The 24,007-nt window shown below is 38.6% G+C and overlaps 1 protein-coding gene across 1 annotated transcript in view; it reads right to left on the bottom strand.

Moving 5' to 3' along the window:
- ROS1 (ROS proto-oncogene 1, receptor tyrosine kinase) overlaps positions 1–23,596 on the bottom strand; it is a 112,188-nt gene extending 88,592 nt beyond the window's left edge. The window contains 4 exon segments of the mRNA XM_027079691.1: positions 5,114–5,174; positions 11,966–12,025; positions 14,112–14,156; positions 23,474–23,596. Coding sequence (XP_026935492.1) covers positions 5,114–5,174; positions 11,966–12,025; positions 14,112–14,156; positions 23,474–23,596 — 289 coding nt within the window.
- Positions 23,597–24,007: the final 411 nt, after the last annotated feature.

The raw sequence follows: 24,007 nt of genomic DNA, 5'->3' as shown, positions 1-24,007 counted from the left end.
AGTGGTATTTCATTGTAGGTTTGACTTGCATTTCTCTAATGATTAGTAATGTTGAGCATCTTTTCATGTGCTTTTTGGCCATTTGTATATCTTCTTTGTAGAAATGTCTAAGCCTTTGCCCATTTTTTAATTGGATTGTTTGGGGGTTTTGTTGGTGAGTTTTAGGAGTTTTCTATATATTCTTGATATTAATCCCTTATCAGATATGTGATTTGCAAATACTTTCTCCTATTCTATTGGTTGCTTTTTTTACTCTGTTGATAGTGCGCTTAAATTTTTTTAATTTTCATGAAGTTCAATTTGTCAATTTTTTCTTTTGTTACCTGTGCCTTTCGTGTCATATCCAAATAATCATTGCCAAATCCAATGTTGTGAAGCTTTTGCCCTATGTTTTCTTCTAAGATTTTTATAGTGTCAGGTCTTACATTTAAATCATGGCTCCATTTTGAGTTATTTATTTATTTTGGGGGGCTGCATTGGGTCTTTGTTGATGCACATGGGCTTTGTTTAGTTGTGGCGAGCAGGGGCTACTCTTCGTTGTGGTGTGTGGGCTTCTCATTGCGGTGGCTTCTCTTGTTGTGGAGCACAGGCTCTAGGCGCACGGGTTTCAGTAGTTGTGGCACACGGGCTCAGTAGTTGTGGCTCGGGGGCTCTAGAGCACAGGCTCAGTAGTTGTGGCGCATGGGCTTGGTTGCTCTGCAGCATGTGGGATCTTCCTGGACCAGAGCTTGAACCCGTGTCCCCTGCATCGGCAGGTGGATTCTTAACCACAGCACCACCAGGGAAGTCCCCATTTTGAGTTAATTTTTGTATATGATGTTTTATAAGGATCCAACTTAATTCTTTTGTATGTTGATATTCAGTTTTCTCAGGACTATTTGCTGAAAAGACTGCCTTCTCCCCCATTGAATGGTCTTGGCACCCTTGTCAAAAATCATTTAACCATATATGTAAGGATTTATTTCTGAACTCTCTATTCTAGTCCACTGATCTATATGTCTGTCTTTATGCCAGTACCACAGTATTTTGATTACTGTAGGTTTGTAGTAAGTTTGAAATCAGGAAGTATGAATCCTCCAGCTTTGTTCTTCTTTTCAGCATTTGGGGTGCTTTGAGATTCCATATAAATTGTAGGATGGGTCTTTCCATCTCATGCAAAAGATCTGCAAAAACATCTTTGGAATTCTGATACAGATTGCATTAAATCTGTAGATTGTTTTGGTAATATTGACATCTTGACAATATACCAGGTCTTTCAACCAATGAATAAGGATGTCTTTCCATTTATTTGTCTTCTTTAATTTGTTTCAGAAATGTTTTGTAGTTTTCACTTTACAAGTCATTCACCTCCTTGGTTAAGTTAATTTCTAAGTGTTTTTATTCTTTTTGATGCTATTGTAAATGAAATTGTTTTCTTAATTTCCTTTTCAGATGGTTCATTATTAGTGTATAGAAATGCAATTGATTTTCAAGTGTTAATTTTGTATCCTGCTATTTTGCCAAATTTGTTTATTAGTTCTAACATGGTATTTTGTGGTATCTTTAGGGTTTTCTGCATATAAGATCATAATATCTGCAAACAAAGAGAAGTTTTACTTCCTCCTTTCAAATTTGGATGGCTTTTATTGGATCCATCAAATTTGGATGCCTTTTTCTTGCCTGATTGCTCTGGCTAGGATATCCAGTACTACATAGAAGTGGCCAAAGCAGGCATCTTTGCCTGAACTTAGAGGATAAGTTTTCTTTTATAGAAAAAGAATCACTACTCTGGTTCAGAAAAGATGGTAAATTTTTTTAAGGAGCTTAAAATGATTAAATACAAACTCCCATGACCTCTTTCCAGTTAAAGGAAATGTTGACACAATTCTAATCACTATAGATACTGAATCTGAACTAATTAAAGTCCATACTACAAAAATACTCTGTGACCCAGAAAAAATAAAGCCACTGTCATCTGAGAGTTTAGCCCACAGAGTGGCTTCACACAACCCTTCTCTGCTTATTCTTCCATTTAGGGTTCATTTTTGGATACTATAACTATACAGGCAAAGCACAGTTCCATTTTTCCCTTTTTATAGTGTGAGATGCTTAACAGCAGGGATTGGAATAGCTGTGGGATACTTGAAGAGGAGTCCAGTGATGGAGTGGTCAGCAGAGCAAGGAAGAAGAACCAGGAGACATCAGAAAAGATGTAAGTTAAGAACTGGGCAGAAGGGGCCAGAGTTATATAAGTACAAGTAAATGGAAATTTCATAGCTAAATACAGACATATGTTTCAAAGCCATGGTGATGCATATGGAAAAATAGAGATAAGGTAGGTTTATTCTAAAATATCAAGACAAGAGTGAACCAAATGAGAAAGAGGAAGCTAGGGACTTCCCTGGTGGCACGGCGGTTAAGAATCCACCTGCCAATACAGGGGACATGGGTTTCAGCCCTGGTCCAGGAAGATCCCACATGCTGCGGAGCAACTAAGCCCTTGCACCACAACTACTGAGCCTGTGCTCTAGAGCCCGTGAGCCACAATTACTGAGCCCGCGTGCCACAGCTACTGAAGCCTGTGCACCTGGAGTCCGTACTCTGCAACAAGAGAAGCCACCACAATGAGAAACCTGTGCACCGCAACGAAGAGTAGCCCCCGCAACTAAAGAAAGCCCACACGCAGCAACACCCAATGCAGCCAAAAATAGATAAATAAATGAATAAATTTATAAAAATAAAATTTAAAAAAAAGGAAGAGAAGCTAAACTGAGCTATATACTACTTTCAATATATAGCAGAGTGGCTAAGAATAGGCTCTGGAATGAGATAACTGGGTTAAAATTCAAGTTACATCCTTCTCTGGCTATGCAGCGCCAAGTACGTATTTACATTCGTGCCTTATTTTTCTCATCTGTAAAATGAGGAGGATAATAGTGTTTATACCTCTGAGGACAAAAAGAGCTAAAACCTATAAATTACTTAGAACTGTGCCTGACTCATAAATGCCTAATAACTAATAGCTATTTTTATTTCAATATATTATTAGCTGTTATCATCCCCACCATGAGGAAAAGGGGAGGATGGAGGGTATCTAAAATAAAATAATGTAGCAGATCCGCAGATAAATGGACCAGTACCAGATGTGTTAAAGACAAACAGGGTCTTAAGTACATGGGTGAAAAGACTCATCAGAACAAACTAAACATAAGGTCTGTAAGCACAAATGCCATATATGTAAACTTGGTACATCTCAGTTAGTGGTACATAGACATTGATAGCCAAATGAAAAATATAAAATAAAGCACTGATTACATTTGTACTCTAACAGAATTGTATAATTAAGTTGGTAGTATAATTTTAGAATATGAGAAAAGGATATAAATCAAAGTTTCCCAAACTCTCTCAGTTCTGGCATCTTTAATATATTAGTAATTTTGGGGCCTCCCTGGTGGCGCAGTGGTTGAGAGTCCTCCTGCCGATGCTGGGGACACGGGTTCATGCCCCGGTCCAGGAAGATCCCACATGCCGCGGAGCGGCTGGGCCCGTGAGCCATGGCCGGTGAGCCTGCGCGTCTGGAGCCTGTGCTCCGCAACGGGAGAGGCCACAGCAGTGAGAGGCCCGCGTACCACAAATATATATATATTAGTAATTTTTTCATGACCCACTAGAACAAAAGAATCACCTAAACAGTTCCATTTATTAAGTATTATAACTTGAGTATGCGTGTCCTATCAACTTAGTAGATGATTGGGGAAAAAACACATAAATTGAAAGACAAAATAATATGTTTATTTCATTCCTAAATAAAAATAATTGCATACTACTTGGATCTGTGTGCCTACTGGGCACTGCACAACTTCTCAAATATTCTAATCAGACTGGACACCTCCATCCTTATTTCCTGTTCCTCGTTGTATTCCTCATGGTATTTGCTTTTTAACACAGCAACACCAAAAACGCAGGATTGTAAAGATATGATAGCATAGAAAAGAATGTAGTGCAATCCATTGTTTATACCATCACTTACCTCTGGCTAGTAGTTCCTGTGATGTCCAACAGACATCGACTACCCTTGTGTTTCCCTCAATGTTTAAAATGCCCCCACACCTCCCTGTGAGGTAGATGTGATGCCCTGGGGAACCTCAGTGCACAGTTTGGAAACCACAGAATATAAATTTTATCCACAACTAACTCCCACTACACAGAAGGTAAAAAATGTAATACCACTACCCCTCCACAGAAATGTCAAGGAGGGTCTTTTGTGGGACATTAAAGGGCAGAAGCAAATCAGGATAGGAAGGCAAGATCCACCTTCCAATTTCCATCAGCCACTGAGAGCAAGGAGCAAGCCACTGAAACAAGGACTACAACTTATGGAAGAACCAATCATCTCTTGTTCTGGAAGGAGCTGTCTATCTCCCAGTGGGAGGAAACACTGGGGAATTCTGGAAAAGTTAACTGCTAACATATAGGCTATAATTTATCAAAGCGTTGGTCCTTCAGAAACCACTAGAGAATTAACACACTTGGGCAAAGTCACTTAGAGACACCCAACCTGCTCTGAAATAAGTCAGAGGGAGCTGGAAACCCAAGTTCCCTACTTACTCAAAATTTAACACTGAGAAGGATAACTTCTATACATTGTGCAAATTTCCCAATGTCTTGTAGGGAGCCATAACTATAGTAGGTACTTGATTGAATAACTGTTAGCTGAGTAATGAAATGTGCATTAAATAAAATACTTTGACACTTTCAGTTCATTAAAACAGTGGCATTTCCTGACATCAAGTTGCTCAGGATTCACATTGGTCTTTCTCGTTAAGACAGAAGTAATTGCATCCACTGAACTGCGGGCAAAATCTCAAGTTCTAAACATGTCATGTGCTGTTTCCTCTATTTTGCTCTGAAAGAAGAGTTTTGCTGAGTCTCTGTCAAAATGGCTTCCACATTTGAAGTTATCAAAAAATATATATATTCAATAATACATATATTCAATAATATATATATATAGAGATCATACTGAGATGTAGAAGTCTAGATATTTTAAGAGGTGGCTCATTACCCCTACATTAGCACAGGTCCCTGGAGTAGTGTAAATTATTTTCAATAACAGTTGGTTGCGTCTGCTTACCTAGCACTTCCTCTTCATATGCACCTTCCCCGCTGCTGCAGCCGACCTCACAGGATTCTCGCTATGGAAGACAGGTAGCATGCCAGTCAGCACAGCCTTTGTACTGCTTTTCTGATAAGCTTCAAGTAAATTTTGAAATATGAATGCCTGATATATAAGCATACATGTATATCAAGAATTTCAGCTGTAATAAGTATTAAGTTCCCATTTGCTAGTGGGATTAGAACAACACTTCTCAATCTTTTCTGACCGTGTCCCAAATTCCAAAATACATTTAACAAAACAACTTAGTACACACATACATGTTGGGAAAAAAAGATTCTTGAAATAGTATATTTTCCCCTGTTTTAACAGTTTTATTGAAACATATTTTACATAACCATAAAATTCGCCCATTTAAAGCACATAGTTCAGTGGTTTTTAGTATATTCAAAGATTTGTACAATCATCACTACAATCTAATTTTAGAATATTTTCATCCCAAAAAGGAATCCTGACCTGTGATGCAATCATATATGTTCTATTCTATGTCATTTTATTGTGATTGTTTATTCAGTAAATTGATTTCATGACCCTCTAATGGGTGACACCCCACAATGTGACAAAATACTGAGCTCAACAATGCAATTATATGTTTGCCATCTTAGTCAAAGGTTTAGTGAGTTAATAACCTAAAGCTCTAGCCTAAAGTTATGCCTATTTATTTTATATATCCATGTCTTCCTTGAAAGATTAAAAATGGACTATAAACTTTATAGTAACTAAACGTTTCAATGGTTGTCTTAATGCCAACGTTAAATTTTAAGGTCTACAAAAACCTAATGATGATTAACATGTTTATCTCATTAACAGAAAACATAGAAAACATTTTGGTGACTGAGAGATAAATTTCCTGCAACTTTTAGCAGGTGCATTAACAATAGTTAATGGGTGGGGGGAACTTGGAGAAAAGGCACACATCGTAAAACTACAACACAATCATGATCAATCTTCCTGCTCTCACTCAGTTTACAATACCTAGGACAACATGCTGTTGTTTCTCATGATAATAGTGGAAACCATGACACAATGCATTTACTCTGAACATCCAGGTAGAGAAGGGCTGTAATTTGCAAATACTTAGCTGTCCCACGTTTGATCTGTGCACTCAGAGGAAGTGGAGCCTGATAAGCCTAGTTTTGCTTAGTTAAGGATTAATTTAAATACTTCAGTTTGGGCTCAGGGTTATTTAACTTAAGGGTTTAGTATACTTTTCACATCTTCTTTGCAGGTTTCAGTAAAATACATTCAACACATTCATTAACTGCAGAGAATAAATATACCAATTGGGAGCAAAATTATCATTAACATAGGATTTTCTTTTCAAGAAAGAAAACTGAGGAAGAAGAAAGGAGATGGAATAATGTTTATTTGGAAATGTAGCTAGTCCTGACCTAAGAGTTTAAATGTTTCATTTTGTTTACTTTGGTGAAGCTTGTATTTTTTTCCAGATTTTTTGAGATAAATGATTACCACCAAAGCATTAGCTAACACCTTCATCCCATCATATAATTACCATTTCTTTTTTGTGATAAGATCAGCTCTTTAGCAGCATTCAAGTACATAACACAGTGTTATTAGCTGTAATCACTGTGCTGTACATTAGATCCCCAGAACCTGTTAATCTTATAACTAGAAGTTTGTACTCCAAGGAGTTTAAATGTTTTCTCAAGTGGAGGCAAAAGCTGTTGATTAGGATTTCCTTCTCTCTCTCTCTCTCTCTCTCTCTGTGCCTTCCTCCCTCTCTCTCTCTCTAATCTAACATTAGACTTCAAATGAAATTATCCACTGTTTCTCAAGCTCAAGTTGCCTGGAGAGAAGCTAAAGGAATTCGGATTTAAGAAATTCACAGAATCTGAGCTCACAGCCCCTGGATGGGGCGTTTATACAGCATATTCCAGGCTACTGAGCTGCCATTCCCACTGCAGAAGCCAAGTTCATACTTCCCAGGGGCTGCATCAGTTTGCTGTCTCTGTTCTCACAGCAGTAAGACCATTTTTATCATCATCCCTCTGGCTCCATGCTTGTGTTTCCCAGACTGGCACACCTGCTGTCGGTGCCTTTTCTTATTCCTGTAGCACAAGGAGGACATGCCCCACCATCCTCCTGGGATGCCTCTACTGCAGAGTCTCTACACCAATTGTGGCTTCATCTCCTAAAAAATCATTCATTCACTCATCAAAAAATATTTATTGATACCTTTTATATGCCAAGCACTGTTTTAGGTTTTAAGGGTATGGCAATGAATAAGACAGGCAAGCTCCCTGACTTCATGGAATTTACATTCTCTTAGAAGGGAAGAGACAATAATGGAGTAACAAACTTAAAAGATAAAATATGCTCAGATATGAAAAGTGCTATGAGGAAAATAAAACAAGTCAAAGGCAGACGGCATGACCAGACAGGAAGGGGACTAACTTTAGTGAGGGGACTCAGGAAGAACCATGCAGAGGTGACCCCCAAGGCAAGACCTGAGTGATTAGAAGGAGCTGGCCTTGCAAAAGTCTCGGCAAGGGCAAACACCCTGAGGCAGGCATGTGCCACATATACTCAGAGAAGAGGGGAAGGCCAGTGTGGCCAGTACAGAGCACAAGGAAGAGGGGGCAAGATGAGGCAGGGGCGTCAGCAAACACTGGCAGTCTGTATTTTTTCTCAGATGGCAATGAGAAGCCACAAAAAGGTTTTTAGAACCTTTTAGATTAGGATAATCTAATTTGTGTTCTTCAGGGATAAGCCACCTTACTTGCTAACATCATTTTCCAAGTTATATTTTGCTAAGCTACCAGTTGTAAAACTATTCCCTCCAAGGAACATGTGGGCAGATTCCAAGCTTCCTGGGTTGAAGCTTTGATGGTTGAGGAGTTTGATTTCCTAAAGGTGTGAGCAGCTGAGTTTAAAATAGCTCTCTCGGGACTTCCCTAGTGGTCCAGTGGCTAAGACTATGTGCTCCCAATGCAGGAGGACCGCGTTCGATCCCTGGTCAGAGAACTAGATCCCACATGTTGCAACTAAGACCCGGTGCAACCCAATTAATTAATTAATTAGTTAAATATCTCTATGTTTATCTCTACCTCCACCTCTATTGAGCATGTATTACTGTTCAGTTCTACATTATTTAACATATAAAATAGCAAAATATAATAGAAAAGAATAGAATAATTATATATTACAATAGAGAGAAAAGGTGTACATTACATAAGCACAGACAACTGGGCAGCATACTGATGAACAGGGAACTACCACACTGGAAACCCAGTCCTGGGCTGCTTCAACGCTTGAGACACTTTAACTCTCTCTGGCTTCTAAACACAATCCTCCAGGGACTGTTTTTTTGGCTGCTTTTATTGTGGTCACATAAGAGAGTTCTCAGGCAGTCTTTTTTTTTTTTTAATCTCAATCAGGAAAGAACGTTCATTATCTATTTACATACGGGGCAAATTTTCTTCTCTGTTTTATCTCTTCTTACCCAACTCGATCACCATCCACTCCCAAGGAAAAATCACTCAGGTACAGGGTTGCCACAGACTATTGAGAAAATATTCCAATTTACTTTTTTGTTTTTACTTTATTTTCCACTCAAAGGAAATTTTTCTATTTTACTAATGAATGACAATCTCTGTTTCTTCCTCAGGCAAGATAGGATAGTTCTGTTCTCTGGTTTCAAGGACATTTTAAATAGAATACAGCATAGACGTTAAAGTGAGAAATAATGCCGTTTCATCATAAATACTTATTGTCAAATAAACTAAAATGAATTCTGAAGGGTATGGAATCCAGGACAGGGAAGTTTAGTTGAAGGAGATTGAGTAGGAAAAGATCAAAATCCCAAGGTCTTTCTGAAGGAAGAAGAAAGTCAAGAGCAGGAGAGGGAGCTCCTAGGGTGAGGGAGACTGGGGGCAGGGATGGCAGGGAGGCGTTGATAAGAAGAGACCTGGGCACCAGAGTCTGCACAAGGTCCCTTATTGTCATAGCAAGAAGTAAATTAATTAGTTAAAATTAAAAATTTAAAAAGCTGTGTTTCAAATTGTTGTTGAAAGAGTTCACTGAATAAGGAAGAAAATTGTAACTAAAGGGATCTCTCCTTTTTTTTTTTAACATCTTTATTGGAGTGTAATTGCTTTACAATGGTGTGTTAGTTTCTGCTTTATAACAAAGTGAATCAGCTATACATATACCTATGTTCCCATATCTCTTCCCTCTTGCATCTCCCTCCCACCCTCCCTATCCCTTTGTCACAAAGCACTGAGCTGATCTCCCTGTGTAAAGGGATCTCTTCTAATGCACTGTATTAATGATAGCGCATAGGCTTTATGGGGAAGAAATGAAATCAACAGAGATGAGGGTAGTCCTCCAAGTGCCTTTTCCTCTCTTCCTGCCACCCTCTCTCACCCAGGCTTCAGGAATCAGAACCTTTCAAACCAGATTAGAGTAATATACATGTATATATGTGAATGTGTGTGTGTGCATACACACATCTATGTACATTCATATATGCATTTTATGTATGCACATAGATATATAAAGCACAGCAAATACTTATGTCAAAATGGAATTATACAGTCATTTTTATAGCCAGAGTAGAGCACTCCCAGGAAGAACATTTGTGTGCATTAAGAATGACTCACTTTTCTTCATTCTTATTTTAACAGCTTTTTAAGGACAAGAGAGAAAGACATGGGGTTTAATGACATGTTTTCTGTAAGCGACTGACACTCACCTCACAAACAGCAGCATAGGTATCATTCTGCATAGAAAGAAAAGGAAAGTAAAATTATTGAAAAGCTCTAAAGTTTTAATTTTAATGACACTTAGCTAGGCATTTCTTCCAAATTAATTTCTTGCTCCACCACTGACAAAATAATCAATAAAAATATATCAGAAGCAAGGGAGCCCACAGATGGGCCTTCCTTCCAGGAAGGCTGCTGTACAAACAGCTATAAAAATTATGCTGTTTGCATCATTGGAGAAACAGGGTTGCATGATGTCTACTAAAAAATCCCAGTCAGTTAAGAGGTAATCTGTCATGGACCAGGTTAGAGAATGAAGGGGTGTTGGCCGGTGCCCAGGGAGACAGAACCTGAAATGAAAACCACCAACAGCTCTGGCTAGGAAAGGCCGGCGGGTTCCTCTGCCCAGACAGGCTGCTTCAGCGTCCACTCTGCTTCCTGGACTGTTACTGGCAACAAATGGTACTTCCCATTCACTCACTCAGCAAGTGCGATCTGAGCACCTGCTACGAGCCCCTCACTGTGTTCAGTGCAAGGGACACAGTGTGAACAAGACAGAGAGGATCCTGCCTTGATGGGCTTACATGTCGGCAAAAGATACTAAACACATAACTAGACAAATAATGATTTAAATTGACATTTGGACAAAGTGCTACCAAGGAGAAGGAAAAGTGTTTTTAGAGTGTGTAATAATTCCTAAGCGCAGACAGCATCTGCTCCATCTTTTGGTAAATTCCATTCTATGAAGCACACAGTCACAAGCATGAGAGTAGGCATTAAGTGACTCCCATAGCGGAGATCTGTGAAGACACACTATATAAGAAAAGCTATAAGGACTGTACATAAGGAGATTTTAATGACGGATTTAAATCTCAATGCTATAATTTGAGTCATTAATAGAAAATGATATTACCTAAAGTTATCATGATCCTAACTGATTTAATCTCTGACTTGAACAACCTGAACAAAGCGACCCATTTTTTCTTTTTTTTAATATATTTATTTATTTATTTATTTATTTTTGGCTGCATTGGGTCTTCATTGCTGTGTGTGGGCTTTTCTCTAGTTGCGGCGAGCGAGGGCTGCTCTTTGTTGTGGTGTGCGGGCTTCTCATTGCAGTGGCTTCTCTTATTGCGCAGCACAGGTTCTAGGCACACAGGCTTCAGTAGTTGTGGTATGTGGGCTCAGTAGTTGTGGCTTGCGGGCTCTAGAGCGCAGGCTCAGTAGTTTCGGCGCACGGGCTTAGTAGCTTCACGGTATGTGGTATCTTCCTGGACCAGGGCTCGAACCCATGTCCCCTGCATTGGCAGGCAGATGCTTAACCACTGCACCACCAGGCAAGTCCGCGACCCATTTTTAAATTACAGAATTCTTAGCCATGAGATTGGAGTAATTATAGTGTAACAGGCACTATCCCTAGCAGGGAGATTCAATTATTATCCTCATTTATCCATAAGGAAAGCAAAGTACCAAGGGTGAAGTACCTTAACAAAGTCACACACTAATTGGCAAAGCCAGGATAAATGAAAAATAAAGTACTGGGGATGTATTTCCTATACAAAGTGGAGTAAACCCAGGTGTTTGTGCCCTCTGGATGAGATTGCTACCATGTTCCCTGAAGAGAAACTGAACATGACCTAGGACCCTGTTATCCAAAGTGTGGTCTGGAAACAACAAGCATTGCATCCCCTGGGAGCTTGTTACAAGTGCAAAATTTCAGGTCCTGCCCAAAACCTACTGAATCAGAGTCTGCATTTTAGCAAGATCCCTGATATTTGCATATTAAAATTTGAGAAGTGCAGGACTAGGAAATTGAACAAATACCTAACATTCTACTGAAAGGCCTTTATAATTTGGAGCAACTGGTCATCTCCGGGTTCCATGGTTTGCATTAACTTCCCTCCATCTCCAGTTGCATTAATAATGTTGATCTCATTTTTTCTATTACTATGTATTACTCATACTTTTGCTTTAGAGTCAAGCAAACTAATCGAAAGCCAATGGAAGCTGAAATGGGAATCCTCTTGGAAAACGTTTCTCTTAAGGGAAACGGTAGTATCAAAACAGAAACATAATTAATACTTACACACTTTAAAGTACAGTTTTCCTGATCTGCAGAGGTCCAAAAATGACATCCTTGGATGCACTACAAGAGACAATACGAGACAATGATGACTGAAGAAGGATGATTTTTTCTTGTCGCCTGAAAGTGCAAATAGTGACATGAAGTTTTTCTGAAATAGAAATCTACCAAGGAATCTGTGGCCTCACAAGGATCAGGACCTTTGGAATTCTAAGCAGAGCTGTCATATTTACAGGCAGACAGGGCTTGGTGTGGCTCAGGGCTGCTGAGTGGAGTCCAGCCTGAGGCGGGCAGGCCTGGATCCCAGAGAGCACCAGACCTTCAGTGAACGCACTGTCCATTGGGTGCTTGGCAGCAGGGTAAGTCCAGGACAGCATGGCATCAAGCATATTATAGAGGTCAATGGGGTGTCCTCACACAACAAGCAAAAAGCAAAGCTGGGGACTCAAACAGAGGGCAGCCCATCACAACCTAAGTAGGTGGACAGTTTGGGAAGTCAGCTGCCCACTAGCTGGCTTGCACCCCTTAGCTGCTCGAAAACCTGCTTGCAGAGCTGCCCTGGCCTCCTACTGAACAGATTCAGCCAGTTCCTCCTTCCCTTACCTGGTTTGTCTGTGCCTGTGACTGTGTTGACCTTTCCGTCCACAGGCCAAGATGACACCTAGATCCCACCTTTTTCTCAGTTCCTTCTACTTTGCCATCTCTTTTTTCCTCTCCTTACTCCTTCTGTGTTTGTGTCCTATGCTCAACTTTTTCTCTTCTCACTCTTCAAGTTCTCCAAGTGAACTCATCCCCCACCTCAGCTTCAACCTTCCAAGGTGTCAATAACCCCCACATGTGAACCTCAGCTGAGACTCCTTCCGGAGCTCCAGACACAGATTTCCAATTGCTCATTAGATATCTCTATTTAAGTCCCTACAATACCTCAAATTCAGCAAATGAAACATCAGATTCCTCACTTTCTACCCTCTAATTTTCTCTCTCTCCCGTGTTTCCCATTAATATGCTTCAATCTTCTGAGCTGCCCGAGCCAGGAACCAGGGTGGCTTCTCTTTCTGCCATCCCCTTGCCCCATGGACTATCCATCATCAAGTCCTATTGACTCACTCCTTCGTTACCTGGACTCTATCTGGGTTCACCACTCACTCACTGCCCTTGCTTTTCTGTGCCTGCCACCGCTTGCCAACAGCCTCATGAGGGACCTCTCTTGTTTCCACACTTGGAGTGATCTTTTTAAAACAAAACCTAATCATATCCTTCTCTTACCTAAAACCTTGTGTGTCACTGAAACCAAATTATCAACATGGTACTCACAGCTCTCCACCACGTGGGCCTGCCTAGCTTGCCAACCTCTCCTACCTGCCATCTCTGCACACACGCCCTGCCCTCCGAGCAAGCTGAAATCCTCCTCTTCTCCTGCACCAGTCAAGCTCTCTGAAACGGTTGTGTCTTGGCACAAAGGGCTCCCTCTGACCGGTGTACCTCTCCCCTCTAGTCCATCTTTCTAGTTTTAGCCATGCAGGCAAGCAAGTGCTTTTCCTCTTGTGTATTCTCTTTGCTCCTCCCACACACTGCTGATCTAACTCTCGCATGGCTGTCTGGCCGTGGTTTTATCCATGTCTGTCTCTCCTACAAGGTTGAGAGTCCTTTAAAACAGAGACCCTATTTTACTCATTCTTAAGTCTCTACTACCCAGCACAGTGTCTGGATTAGTCTTACACTTGGAGTCCCTAAACGCTTGTTGAGTAAATGGATACAGGTGCAGAATAGTGATAAAACCGTAAATGTAATTATTAGAAGAATCAGTGGAGACTATCTAATCCAACCCTCTCAGAATACACATACTTTAGTATTAACTACATCTCAGAAATTTTAAGGAATTTGCCCAAAGCCACATAGCAATGTAGAATCAAAATCATGGTCATGGCTTAGTCCTGTGCTCTTTCCACGTCAACACACTGTTCCTGAACTCATGTTTGACTTCTCTGTGATTCAGACTTCTCGCTGTTTTCCATCCAGCTTCCTTCATCAGGCACAAATAAACGAGCTTTTACTTAGGAATTATTCTATGGTAATCAAACCTGACCATTGTCCCTTTTTTATCAATGCAAACAGTATAAAGTCCCAGGAGGTGGGAGCGATTACTCACCGGTGCACTCAGATTGTATGGTGTGCTGACATCAAGCTGTCTGCCCTGAAATGAAGAAGGAAGGAGTGAACACCCCTATCAATCTTGTGTTCAGTATAACTACGACACCTTTTTTTTAAAGCTTCCTGGAGTAGTGTTGCCTCCTCAGTGTTTTCTAACTGTAAAGTAAGGAGCCAACTGTTTTAAAGTTGTTAAATCAGTCATGAAACCAGACAAATGCCAGTGCAAATTAACAGGCATACCTTGGAGATACCGCAAGTTCAGTTCCAGACCACCGAAGCAAATGGAATCACACAAGTTTTTTGGTTTCCCAGTGCATATAAAAGTTATGTTTGCACTACAGTAGTCTATTAAGTGTACAATGGCGCTGTGTTTAAAAAAAATAATGTGCATACCTTAATTTAAAATACTTTATTCCTAAAAAATGCTAACCATCATCAGACAACACAGGGTTGCCACAAATATTCAATTTGCAAAAAACTGCAATATATGCAGAGTACAGTAAAACGAAGTATGCCTGTCTAAGATGTAATGCTTAAGGACTCTGCAAAAATGATAAAGGTGGGAGTGGGGGTGTAGCCAAAAGGAGTAGTTAAGAACACTGGAGAGGTTCTACATAGTATTAAATAAGCCTGTGAATTAGTCAATTTATCAAGGACTGCTGGATTAGAGATGAATTATGTTTGCATTTTTCTTTCTTATTTTAAGAGACTGAAACAAGCATTGACTGCATTTAATTAACATTATATAACAGACTATACAAAAAATATTCATATTCCAACCTAACTCTGTATACATTTGCATTCATTACACACAAGGTAAAAATGTGGGTATTTCCCTAGGCAAGATTTTTCAAGGTGTATCTCTTTCTTGTGTTTCCGTATTTATTATTTTGGATTTTTTTGGATAATGGGAAAAACTGTTTTCCTCCATCCAAGAAATTGCTTCCAATATAGAAATCATTAGTGAGCTTGGATATGAAATTCACAAATGGGAAAATGAAGTCATTAGCTAAACAGACTATTTGATCATGAGATTAATAACCTGAAGCCCAGAAACAACTTGATTTTGTTCCTTATAACGTCTCATGTACTAATATGAACAGTATGTCTTAATCTCATGGCTATGCAGTATTTGGGGTTTATATAGCCAGGCACTCTCCAACTCTTTAGCAAAGAGATTTTCAGAAGTTCTGGTAACAAAGGAGTTAATGGAATGGCATTACTATTAAAAGATTTATGCTAACCAGGTGTTTGAGTTGGTTGAAAAGTCAACCATTTAACATATAACCATTCTGTTGTAAATACTGTACCACCAGAAGACAGATGAAATCGTTTTGTATAAAACTACGGTTTAAAAAAAAATAAGGGTAATGAGAAAAACATTGTGTTCAAATTTTCTTAAGTTGCCAACCATGTGACCCGGAGAATGCCACAATGTCCTGATACCAGCAATTCACTTAAATTGTCTCATGCAGAGACGAAGGTGGTACTGGGGGCTTTAAAACATAAATATAGGATATGCTTACCCGAAACAGATTGATGACTATGCTAATCACGTATACAATTATATGTGTCATGTGCAAAAACTCATTCAAAGGACTCCAAGGTTATGGTGGCCTATACCATCATACTTAGAGACTTTCAGTTTGTCTGAATAATGGCTTTAAGACTGTTAACCCTGTCGCCTTCACACTGTTTCGCTGGAAATCCTTCCTGTTTGGGAAAACTGTGGTTTTTCAGGCTTACAGTCTGGAGCTTGCTTTATACAAACTAACCACTAAAATGGGGGTGGGGGGCTTTTCGTGATATAAGCGTTATAGGAACTAACCTCTGGGTTAAATACTACAATCATTCACAGGTGGGATTAACGCGGGTTTCGTAACTTTCCATGAAGGGATTTACATATGCCTAAAAGAAGCCACTGCTGAAACAGGTTGTTTTTTCCTTTGGGGCGGGGGCGGGGTGTTAGGGGGTTGGGTGTGCAATTTTCATTAAGCAGGGAAGTAACCGTATCTGTTCATGGTTACAGAGCTGTTGTGCTTTTTGTTTAGTAGGTCAACATACTGTTGTCACCTTAATTTGCATCTGGGCCTATCACGCAAGGGCCATTGCCTCACAGAAGGTTTTAATCAAAGCAGCCACACCAACAAAAGACATCCTGGTCGGAATTATTCTCGAAACCTCATTCTGAACTGTTGCTTTTTCAGAGATGCGGCAAATTTCACGATAATCCACTTAGCAAAGTGTTCACATATAATGTGGCAATTTTTACAAAAAAAATAATCTTCTGTCACCAGGTCCTTTAAAATGTCAAATATCCATAGTTAAATAAAGAGCAGTGCTACCTTTTCAATCAGTCTGCCATGAAAACTTAAAGCATAGAGTCTAAAACAGTGCTGCTCTTTAAGACTTCTCTACTCATACCCCTATAACCTGGATGCTAATCGTCCCAAAAAATTTTAAAGATTTTCTTTCCATCCTTTTGAGCTTCCCATAAACATAAGGACCATAAGTATTGTTTAGTATTAAGCTTTTGAGTATCCGTATCCATCTTCCTGCTCTACTCTTGGATCTCACAAATGAAACGACTTGTAGGTGACTACTAGAGCCTGCTACTGTAAAATGAAACAGAAAACCACCCATTGTCATCAAGAGTTACTAGATTCCCCTCTGGCTTTCTCATGAATCACCAAGTTAAATGTACAGTCACAACCCATAAGTTTCTAGATTGTTCACAAATGCCCAAAAGGTCAAGCGTGGTGCATGTTTAACAGCATTTCAGTTGAAGACCATCCTCTTCATTCACACAGTCATGGCATCATCTTTTTTTGCCAATAGTTCATTGAAGTCAGGGTGTTTTTTTTTTTTCTTAAAACAAACCAAAACTAAAGTCTCATTTCTCTCATAGATAGATATGAGATTGATGTTAATTTTTAAAATCTCAATTTGAAGACATATTCTAGGCTTTACACAGAGGCAGTGTGTATGTACACATGTGTGCAAGCAGCTGCCATGTGTCAAAATGGGGATCAGGCCTTCTAGCCCTGCCTCATGGCACATGGCATCTTCCTTTTTTAAAAGCAGCCTTATTAAGAACAGAGGAAAAATACAAATTCAGAACTTTGCATAGAGTAAAACAACAGATTACTCTGTTTATTTCTCAATTTATTTTCAGAAATTTTAAGAACTTTTTTGTGCTGGAGGAAAATACATGGAAACTAAGGTGGGAAAAGTCTATAAATTGTCCATCCTCTCCCTGGTCATTTTTGAGTGGAGACCTTCATGAGCGGAAGGACTTAGAAAGGATGACAAAGCTGAGTCTATGATAGTCAGATATGCACCCGAATAGCCTTACATGGATATGATCTAATTGTCAACCTGCCTCACTCATTGACTTAGAATTATAGGCAGAGGAAAAGTAAGTGAATATTTTTAGTAACTCTAGTTGGTACTGACCAGAACCTCCCCTTAAAAGTTGCTGAATTCAAACCATTGAATTGGAGAGGTGATTAATTCAGCAAGAAGCACGCCATCTGTCCTGGGCTGACCCAGCACTACAAGCAAGATACGTTCCAAGAGACAATCAAAAATCTATGGGGGCTTGGGAGGTGGCTTAAGCATCTGTTGTGGCCTTCCAAACAGTCTGTGCTTATCAGAGGGAAGAGAAAAGGCGGCCACTACTGAGTTCGTGGAGCCCTGTCTCCCCCTTCCACGTAAGCACCATCCATTTTGCTCTCCACTCTCTCCAGCATCTAGAACGGTGCCAGAGGGATAATGAGTGTTCAATAACTATAAGCTGAAGGAATAAATCCATGAATTCAACATGGCCTACTACTCAGGAATGATCCAGAAGTCGTGTCTCTTGGAAACATCATCAGGTGACCTAGCGTCATGGGGGTTTACTTGAGAAGTAATCAGACACAGGAACCAAAGGACAAATGTTGACGTTTTTCCTCTCATTTGATGTGTAAATAAAGATTCCTCCAATCTCCATTCCCTACCACTTGTATTTGTAGGGAAAGGAGAAGAAGGCTTAATATTTTTTTTTTGTTTTTAGATAATAAATACATAGAGAGTAAGAACTGTATCTTTTAGATTAATTGTGCAACCACATACTTCACAGTTCTTTGTTTTCATAATTTTATTCAAAATGAAGCCTTTGATTCCCCTTTGTGTGACTGAAACACAACCATACACAACCAAGTGTAAGATGGTGAATTTGCAATTGAATTTTTTCTACCCCTTCAAAAAAATCAGGGTTAGCTCATAAAAGCAAAAGGGTGGATGCTGGGTAGTTTTTAAACAATAAAGCAACAGATGTTTCTTGATGACCATAAAGTCACACTGTAACAGTATTAAGTCCTTCTGTTGGCAGCTCTCAAAATTAAATTTAACAGGCTGAATGGCGTGCCCATAAATGGGCTTGGGCAAGGTAGCTTCCTGAGTTGGGTCTAGGGGGTTCTGATGAAGCAGACTTGTCAACCCTCTTTCCTGATCTCCACTCCCTTTCCATCCCCTTCCTCCTTATTATCACAGCTAACATTAGTGAGTGATTCCCACGTCCCAGCCACTCTTCTTGGTGTTTTACACTGTCTTATTTAACGTCCCAACAACCCTATTCAACAGGTACTATTGCTAATTCCATTGTGCAGCTGATACCCAGGGAAGTTTTGTAAATTGTCCAAGAGTTAGGATTTGAATACGGCACGGAGCCTCCAGAGCCTGTGCTCTCAACCAAAGCATGGATGCTGCCTGTAGTCTGCACCAAATTCCTCACGTTGGACTTAGGATCCTCGTCGTTTAACTGAGTTCCACCTGCTCCAATTACCTGCTTGAAAGACACAATCCCAGTCCCGGATCTTAAAAACTCAACCCAACACCTACTTCTTGGCACAAGCTTTTCTATCTTGCCCGCCTCAGCCGGAACTAATTTCATTCTTTACTTCCTACCCTAATAATAAAACAGAGCAGAATGATCTGTATTTTAATCCCACATATGATATTTGCTCCTGATGTGATATTTTGAAAGTTACCTATGCTGTTTAAACTTAGTATTCTCATCTGAAACATAAGTAGGATAATATTAATAAAGTTCTGTGAGGATTCAATTAAATCATATATTCATTATTATAGTACAGTGCCAGGTGCTTAGAAATCTAATATTAATATGTGCAAATTTGCTATAAACAGCCTTTTGCAGACATATCGTTAGTTATGCAATAATCTCTTCAGATAAATTTCTTGATGTTCAGTGTTAAAAGTATATTTTCTCTTTTAATTTTGACATTTATTAACCCACTGTTTTCTAGAAATCTGTCAACTTACATCGTAACCAATAGCCCGTGAAAGTCCCGTCTTATACAAACTTGGCCAACTGTAAAATGTTTTATCTCTGCCAATCTGATAGAAGAAAGTTGATAATTCATTTTTTCTGTGCAACTCTATGGTTGCTGTGAGGTTGAACATTTTTCACATGTTTTTTCACCATTCATAGTTCTTCTTTTCTAAAGTAAGTCTTCATGTTCTAAACTTAATTTAAATACTCCTATATATATATATGAGTTGGTAAAATTGTGTTTATCATACGTAAAGCTTTTTTCCATTCTTTGGCTTTATTTTTATTGTCTTCCGTTTATTGTCATATAGTTAGTTTCTAAGCAGTTGAATTTATTAATTATTTCTTTTAGTGATCCTGGATTTTTGAAGCTGGCTTCTTAAGGCATTCCCACTCCAAGATTGTAGAAATATTCATCCCTAATTTATTCTAATATTTTTGTAGGATGAGGTCTTGTTTTGTTTTGGTTTTGCTGTTTGTCTGTTTGTATTTAAATCATATCTTTTTTAAAATGCCTCCTGGAATTTATTTGAATCTGGTAGTGATGTAGGAGTTGGATTTTTTTTTAATCCTTCTTTTAAACTTTTTTTTTTAAAGAAAGAAGTACTGAACTTTTTACTTTTTTTTTAAAGCAGCTTTAGGTGTACAGCAGAATTGAGATTATTCAGGTACAGAGATTTCCCATAAACTCCCTTTCCCCACACATGCATAGCTTCCCCCATTATCAACACCACTCACCAGAATAGTACATTTTTTAGTAAGGGCGAACCTACATTTGCATAACCATAATCACCCGAAGTCCACATTTTACCTTACCTTCACTCTTGGTGTTTGGACAAAAGTATAATGAGATATATCCCTCATTATGATATCAATACCATACAGAGTATTTTCACTGCTCTAACAGTCCTCTGTGTTCTACCTGTTCATCTCCCCCTAGCCCAACGCCATCCCTCTCAACCCCTGATCTTTCCAGTATCTCCATAGTTTTGCCTTTTCCGGAATGTCATACAGTTGGAATCATACAGTATGCAGCCTTTTCAGATTGGCTTCTTTCACTTAGTAATGTGCATTTAAGTTTCCCCCATGTCTTTCATGGCTTGATAGCTCGTTTCTTTTTAGCTTAGAATAATATTCCATTTCCTGGATTGCCGCAGTTTACTTATTCTTTCGCCTGCTGAAGGAAGGAGTTATTTTTCATTCTAAATGGCTGGCCCCACTTTGGTTTGAAGGATCATCTTTATCATATTCCACACTCCCTTATGTACATGGTATTGTTTCTGGAGTGTATTCTCTTTTACTGGCTTGTCTATTCCTATACCAGTACAAATTGTGCTAATTTCTGGATATCTTATGGAATTTTGGGGTTATGGTTTTGTTCCATTATCTTGTTATACAGTTACATATTGATATACAAGAAAGGTATTGATGTTAGTACATTTTTTAAAACAGGACAACCTTCTGAATCCTATAGTTTCTAATAGTCTGTTTTTGAATTGAGTTGATACTTGTAAAAGAGCACTTCTGAACACTAGTCCCTCAGCTGTTCGGATTTGTTACTCAAAAAAAGAGTTTCGTTGCCAAAGAAGATCAGAAAATTCTGATTAAACAAAGCCATTAATATGCGGTTGTGTCCTGTGGATCTACAAAAAGAGAGTATGGCAAAAAGCATTTCCATACATTATTTGACCATGAATCTCTTTTCTTTTTTATGAAGGATCTCACAATACTAGTGTTCTGAAGAACATTATTTTTTGTTCTCTGCAGCACATGGCATATGTGATTTTAAAATATCAGGTCAGTTAATACACTCAACTAATACATACAGATTCCTCCATTAATGTAAAACCCATGCTCAAGCATAGAACACTGATTTGTGCATTTTGGGACAGCAATCCTAACATTCCTTTGTACAAGACTCTTTTGTTTCTTTTTAAAAGACAAAGATGCCTCAATATCAAGAACCACCCAGTGAGAATAATATAATATACATCCAATTAGAGTCTCAGAAGGCAAGAAAAGGACATAGTAAAGACAACCTGTTGAGAAATGATGACTAATAATTTTCCAGAAATGTTGAAATACATGAATTAGCAGTTATAGGAAGTATGTTGTATACTCAGCATGATAAAGCAAAAAAAATTTAATTTTTTTAAAAAAAAAAGGACCACCCAGTGAAATCGAAGATGACCTTCATAGCAAAAATCCAGGCTAAAAAGGATAGCACAGAAAAAAAAGTCAAACAGTGAAATAAACTCAAGCACTTTTCCATATCTTTCCTCTGACCCATGGCTCCGTTCACTGTTCTTGCACTGAGCTTTTGTCCCCCCAGCCCCATGTGGGAGGCCCAGATGGAGGACATGATTACTGTCAGATTGGCAGACTGGGTCTTCTGCCACCGCCACATCAGCTGTGCCTTTCTCTGTAGGTGGTGAGCGGAAGGCAACTCGGCAAAGGACAGACTGTCTACTCCTCCTGCCAAGCCCTGAAATCAAGGAGCCCACACACAAAATAAGACAGAACTAAGCTTAGCTAAAAAATAAAACAAATAGAATAATAGAAACAACCAACATCAGTTTTGATAGTAGGGAAATTAATAAACAAATTACATTCATACGATGGAGTATTCTAAATATATTAAGAATCCTGTTTCCATCAAAACTTCAGGGTATAGGGGAAAACCCACCATGTAATGCTCAGTGAAAAAGCTGGGTACACAACTGTGTGAAAAATTATATACATATTTGAGGGAAAACACTGAAAGAAAATACAATCATAGGTTAATAGCGGTGGAATTATAGGATTTTTTCTTTTATTCTTCTCTAGCTCTTCTCTATCTTATAAATATTTTACAATGAATATGTACTGTTATAATCAGAGAAAATTTTTTAATAAAGAAAACATTTAATAGTCCCATTTTTCCATGTTTAAATTTAGATTACAACTGTAAAAACCTAAAGCACACAATTGTACATTCGTAGCAGTGAAGCCTTCAGCAAAGATTTATATGAAATACCAAACTTTTAAAAAAAAGTGCTACTAACCATAGTAAGCCTAAGTAGTGTTTTAAGCTATAGTTTAAATTAAACCAAGAGTGTAACACAAATATGTTTCTTTTTTATTCTACCATAGACTTCTATCTCCAATACCTTAGGATAATAGTGAATATTGTATTTAGTACTTTTACTATTTTTAAAAGTATGACTATAAGTATTGTCACATGTAAGCTATCATGCTATTTCCTTTGTCTTTAGATAAGAAGAGTGCATCTTTCCCTGGCTAGAATGTATTTGGTTTTTAAAGTTGATTCAGTGAATGTTTTAAGCACAACTAAGTCAAAATAACTGAAAAGACATGAAACACTATATATAGGAGGAATGACACCCAGAAATGAGAAGAAAATCATAAATGTCCAGCAAAACTCACCAAAAGAATTACAAATGCACAGATAGAAAGGAATTTACCAACAATTCTGTCTTTTAATAATTATTATTATATATAAATATATAATACATAAAATAATATATAAATATATAATAACTAATAGTAAGATTAAATGTTCACCTACATCTGCTTCCCTTATCATCCACTTCCCGATACAGTCATCCATCCACAATATAAATAGTACTGCTGCCTGCAATTAGAAGGCATTGCCCTGTGGCCGAACCTATTGCATGCTTCAAGACAAATATAAATGATTTTGTAATAAATGAGTGTAACTGATATTTTTTAAGGTGTGCAAAATTGATTTTATTTAAGCCTCCTTTACCCGAAACCCATACACCCCCGGCAAAAAAAAAAAAGATCTATGAACAGATAACTTAAAGAAATAAAGTAGCTCTGCCCTACCTTCTGTAATGACTAATGTTCCTAACTTACTTTGGAAAAAGAATCTTTCTTGCCTTGCTACCAACTTCTCATGAGAAAACTTCTCATAAAGATAAAATAATTCAAGCATTTGTAACAAGCTGAATTCTACATGTTCTAATTTCTACAAAGACAAATATTAGACCAGGAAAACTTACCAGGTTAGTTACACATGACTTTAGGCAGCTGTTTAAAATTGTACACTGTAACACAGGAGTCCATATGCAGCCAAGAGTCACAAAGTTGACAAGTTTCAGAGCAAGCCAGTAAATGTTCTTCATCACTTCACCAATGGCGGATTCTTAGATGAACTTTCTTCTCATTTTCTCCATTTAGCTATCTGAATTCTTTGGGTTTCATCACTTCAGTTGAAAGAGTGGCCAGTGGATTCTTTGGGTTTGTTTTGATGTGTTGGAATATCTTTGCCTTTTAAAATAGTGTTTAGACCTTTGAATCCTAGATAGCTTGTATCATTCCCATAACAGCTATTTCATAACATAGCTTCCTTTTACTCCCATAAAGAAAGTCACCCACTGCGTAAAGGTTAGGTCTTAGGAGAGCACTTCACATGGAAAGTCAACAAAGTAGAGAACGCAAATTGCATTTCAGCAAAAGCATGTGACAACGTGCAGTCTGAGACGGGATCAGACTCGGTGGATCCTCCACCACTTCACTTCTTTGAGGTTTGTTCA

The sequence above is a fragment of the Aethalodelphis obliquidens genome, unplaced genomic scaffold (genome assembly GCF_003676395.1).
Source record: "Aethalodelphis obliquidens isolate GAN/ISIS:26980383/991018 unplaced genomic scaffold, ASM367639v1 scaffold3, whole genome shotgun sequence".
Lineage (NCBI taxonomy): Eukaryota > Metazoa > Chordata > Mammalia > Artiodactyla > Delphinidae > Aethalodelphis > Aethalodelphis obliquidens.
Note: the sequence above shows the minus strand (reverse complement) of the source record. Positions and strands in the feature narration are given on the sequence as shown.